Here is a 4,166-nt window from a genome sequence, read left to right as displayed (position 1 = left end):
TCTGTTGGTAATAATTTTGGTAACAATTTTGTAGACTACCGTGCACAAACTTATAGGCCTAAAATCTTTGATAGTTACGGGCTTATCAGCTTTGGGAATGAGGCAAATTAAGGTCTTATTAAGTTCAGGATCCATAATACCATCGGCAAAAATTCTTTGAACTAAAGAGCAGATCGAATTTCCCACAACAGCCCACTGATTTTGGTAGAACGCTGCAGGGATACCGTCCGCTCCCGGGGCCTTCCAAGGCTGCATCTGAAAGACCGCTTGATGGCACTCTCCATTTGTCACATTACTGGACATATTTACAAGCATACCGACTTCAATGGAAGGGAAATAACCTCTGTAATGATAAGCGGGTCTGCAAGCCACATCTTCGGAGTATAAATCCATGAAAAAGTTGACAGCCATATCACGAAGAGTTGCTTCATTATCACACCAGTTTCCTTCAAGATTATTGATCATGCTAATACGGTTTTTTCTTCTTCTAGCCATAGTTTTAGCGTGAAAGAAGGAGGTGTTTTTATCTCCGAGCATAATCCAGTCACTTCTAGATTTTTGAACCCAAAGCGACTCCTCTCTAAGAAGAATTTCATCAAGCTCAGCTTTGAGTTGCGTTTCCAAATCACTAAGGAAATTAGAGTGACGGATTTCCAAAGCTTTTTGAATTCCATTAAGCCGAGCAAGAATAGACTTCTTTTGTTTGAAGATATTACCAAAAACTTGAACATTCCAAACCCGGATATTATCGATAAAGTGCCTCACATTGTCATTGAATGAATTAAGAGAGTTCCAGCAATTACTAACAAACAAACTGAAATCTTTGTGAGTGAGCCAGGAAGCCAAAAAACTGAAACTTTTGGGATTATTAACTGTCGGACTAGGAGGATTGAGCTTTATGAGAATAGGTCTATGATCTGAGCATATCCGAGGTAAGTGATGGATGATAGCTTCAGGGAAAAGACGCTGCCAAAACTCATTACAAATGCCTCTGTCAAGACGCTGAAAAAGAGATCCCCGCCTCCAAGTGAAAACAGGACCAACGAAGTCCAATTGATTAAGAGCGTTAGAATCCAAAAAGTTGGCGAAATGGGTGCAGCTGTAATTTCTTTGACGAGCTCCACCTTTCCTGTCAGAAGCGCAAAGAATAGCGTTAAAATCTCCAGCTAGCAACCAAGGAAGATCATTACCTGTATTAAGGGCAGAAAGGTCGCTCCATAAGGATTGTCTTTTGGATTTATTGGGGCTTCCATAAACTGCCGTGAAGAGGAAGGATTCATTCCTGTTAGCCAAAGAAAGAGAAGTGTGGATATATTGACGGTGGTTAGATAACACCGTAATATTAATACTATTATTCCAGAGCAGCCAAATACCACCCGAGAAGCCTTGAGCTTCCACCCGGTGAGAGAACTCAAAACCGGAACGTTTGATGACTTTATCTGCTTTTAGTCCTGCAATTCTGGGTTCAACCAAAACAATCAAGGAGGGATTATAACAATCTTTGAAAGACTTCAAAGTACGGAAAAAATTGTTGCTAGCTACCCCTTGGCAGTTCCAAATTAAGAGATTTAAATTCATTAAAAAGATGGGGAATAGAAAGCAAACCGCCTTTAGGATGGCCGGTTAAGGTCTTCGACGCTAGTAGAAGTCGCCACTAGATCCTTGATACTAAGGTCATCCAACAGATTGTTGCTGCCATCTCCCTTCATCACTGCATTGCCCATCTCCAATATCATATCACGAGCAGAAGAACATTGGAGGTGAGGAACTTCTTTTTTCTTTCGAATTTTGGTATTGCTTTTCGAATGTTTGTTGATCTTCACACTCCACTGACTATGAGATTTATCAGGGCCTTTTTGATTAAACTTATCTCTTAGAGTGAGATTTTTTAGTTGAGATAGTTGAATCGAATCCTCGTTATTGTTATCTGACGAAATGATAGACACAGCGGAATGCTTTGTGGGATCCAAGGTAATGCTCACTTTAGCCATAGAATTATCCAACTTAGTTAGGATATTGTTTTGGTGCATATTACTTAACCTGTTAGTTTGTTTTGCTTCTGCATGCTTTTGCATTGGATTGTTGTGGTCTTGGGTCACGTCACTTGCATGAATTTGCATGGCCATGAGATTACTAATTTTAGGAATATTTTCCTTTCCCACATGAGCTTTATTTTTTCCTTTTCCAGATGAAGACCTTGTAGCATGATCGGCGATTTTCCTAATCTGAGGTCCTGACATATTTGTCTCTGAATTAGGAATAGCCATCTCAGCCTTACCATTCTGGGCATTAGTTTCCTGAATATCCTCCACCAGGTTAGCCAGAGAATCAAATATTGACCCTGATATTTTTTGACCGTTATTGCCATGATTGTTGGCCTGAAAATCTGGTTTCCTTCTACGATTAGCCACCTGCATCCAGGGACCGAATTGAGCATCCTCGACCACCGTAGCTGGCGGCTGGTTGAGCACGGAACTGTTAGATTTAGCCAAATCATCCATAGAAGTATCAACAGTTTTAAAAGGACAATAATTTTCACGATGACCGTAGCGGCCACAGTCAAAACAAATTATCGGTAGCCCTTCGTATTCAACCTTTTGGATTCGGCCATCAATCAAAATTCTCGAAACAAGAGGCTTGGTAAGATCCAAACTGATGGCAAGACGGGCAAATTTCCCACGTTCCCTAGCTTCAGTATTATAGTCAATGCGAACAACACTGCCGATGGTAGAGGCAATGGCTTTTAGAACATGATTATGATAGTAATGGTAAGGTAGACCGGGAAAACGAACCCAAGCGGTCACCGAAGTAGTATTGGTGTTATCTGAGGAGAAAGAAGGATCCCAAGGTTGAACGGTGAGATAGTGACCGAATAGCACCCAAGGACCACCAGACAACGCATTGATGTAATCATCCATCGAGTAGAATCTCACAAGAAAGAAATTGTTGTCTAGATCAACCAGGCTCGGGTAGTTTTTAGGCTTCCAAAGTTTCATCAGACGACCAAAGAGAGTCCTGTATCCAATGGTTTTGCCTAAGAGACGAACAACCACACAAAGTTTCATGTTAAGGGCAAAAAGATTATGAATTCTGTCTGAAAAGTTAATAGACGGAACGCCCTTAGCATTGCCTATTTCAATATCATCATTAGACAGGACAAAGGCAGAGTGATCATCTTCAGGATCAGAATCTAAGGCTTTATCATTACTCATGAGCTTCTCTTTGAAGGAAGCTTTGGGAATATTTCCTTCTTCCACATCCGTCGTTTTTGCCGTTGTTTCCACTTCCATGTCCGCCTCTTCATTACCGGTTCGCATTATTTCCTCCGGACGGTTCTTTACTTTCTTCGTTGAGCACTTCTCGTCGTCGGTCGGTGGATCATCAGAGGGAGAGCCGAGAGAAGTATCTTTCAGAGTGTTTTCCATCCTCACGAACATTTATTTATTGATTGTTTGATCATTTACTCACATTCCCCCTCCTTCATTCAATGCTAAGCATTTCAACAGATTTCAGTATCTTAGATAATAGTAATACCATCACATGTAGTTGCTCAAAACGTGGATTCAATTTTCATCTTCTTATTTTAAAAACATTGTCATTAGTTTCATTTAAAATATTTTTCTAATTTAGTTAAGTGTGAACCGTTCTGAAATAAACTATCTCAAATTTAATTTTTAATGCTATTATATGCAAACTAAAACTGTTAAGCTAAACACTCCTAACTGTAATTGTGAAATATTATGTTATCTTCAACATGAAACGATTTTAAAGAGAGGGGTGGATGAGAAAGAATGAGTGGAAAGATGATTAAAATGTCATTGTATTTTGGGGTTGATTTGGATAGAAAGTTCTTTAGATTAGGGAAATGGATAGGTTTATTAAAAGAGCGTACTAAAATAAAGGAGTCACAATTTTGGATGTTGCTGTTTTGAAGTTCTCTAGTCGGCCATTAAATATAGTATGGACCCGCATAAACACCTAACCTTATTACACAATTCCCTTCTTTGTCTCCAAATATTTTGCAACTTTTTCTTTCAACTTTGAAATGTAAAATTCATAATGGAGATTAATTTTAAAATTTTGATTATTTCAATTTATTAGATCATGAATTTTTGCTATATAATTATTTGTTATTTATTGTTTTAAATGTTTGATTTTTTTTTTCC

At 38.8% G+C, this 4,166-nt stretch overlaps 1 protein-coding gene across 1 annotated transcript; it reads right to left on the bottom strand.

The window, feature by feature from the left end:
• Positions 1-1,610: 1,610 nt before the first annotated feature.
• On the bottom strand, positions 1,611-3,425 carry LOC126675483 (uncharacterized). Its single transcript, XM_050370131.2, has one exon. It carries the CDS (start codon positions 3,423-3,425, stop codon positions 1,611-1,613), a length of 1,815 nt encoding a protein of 604 aa, XP_050226088.1.
• Positions 3,426-4,166: the final 741 nt, after the last annotated feature.

The sequence above is a fragment of the Mercurialis annua genome, linkage group LG1-X (genome assembly GCF_937616625.2).
Source record: "Mercurialis annua linkage group LG1-X, ddMerAnnu1.2, whole genome shotgun sequence".
Taxonomy (NCBI): Eukaryota; Viridiplantae; Streptophyta; class Magnoliopsida; order Malpighiales; family Euphorbiaceae; genus Mercurialis; species Mercurialis annua.
The sequence above is the reverse complement of the archived record's forward strand: the minus strand, read 5'-3'. Positions and strand labels throughout refer to the sequence as shown.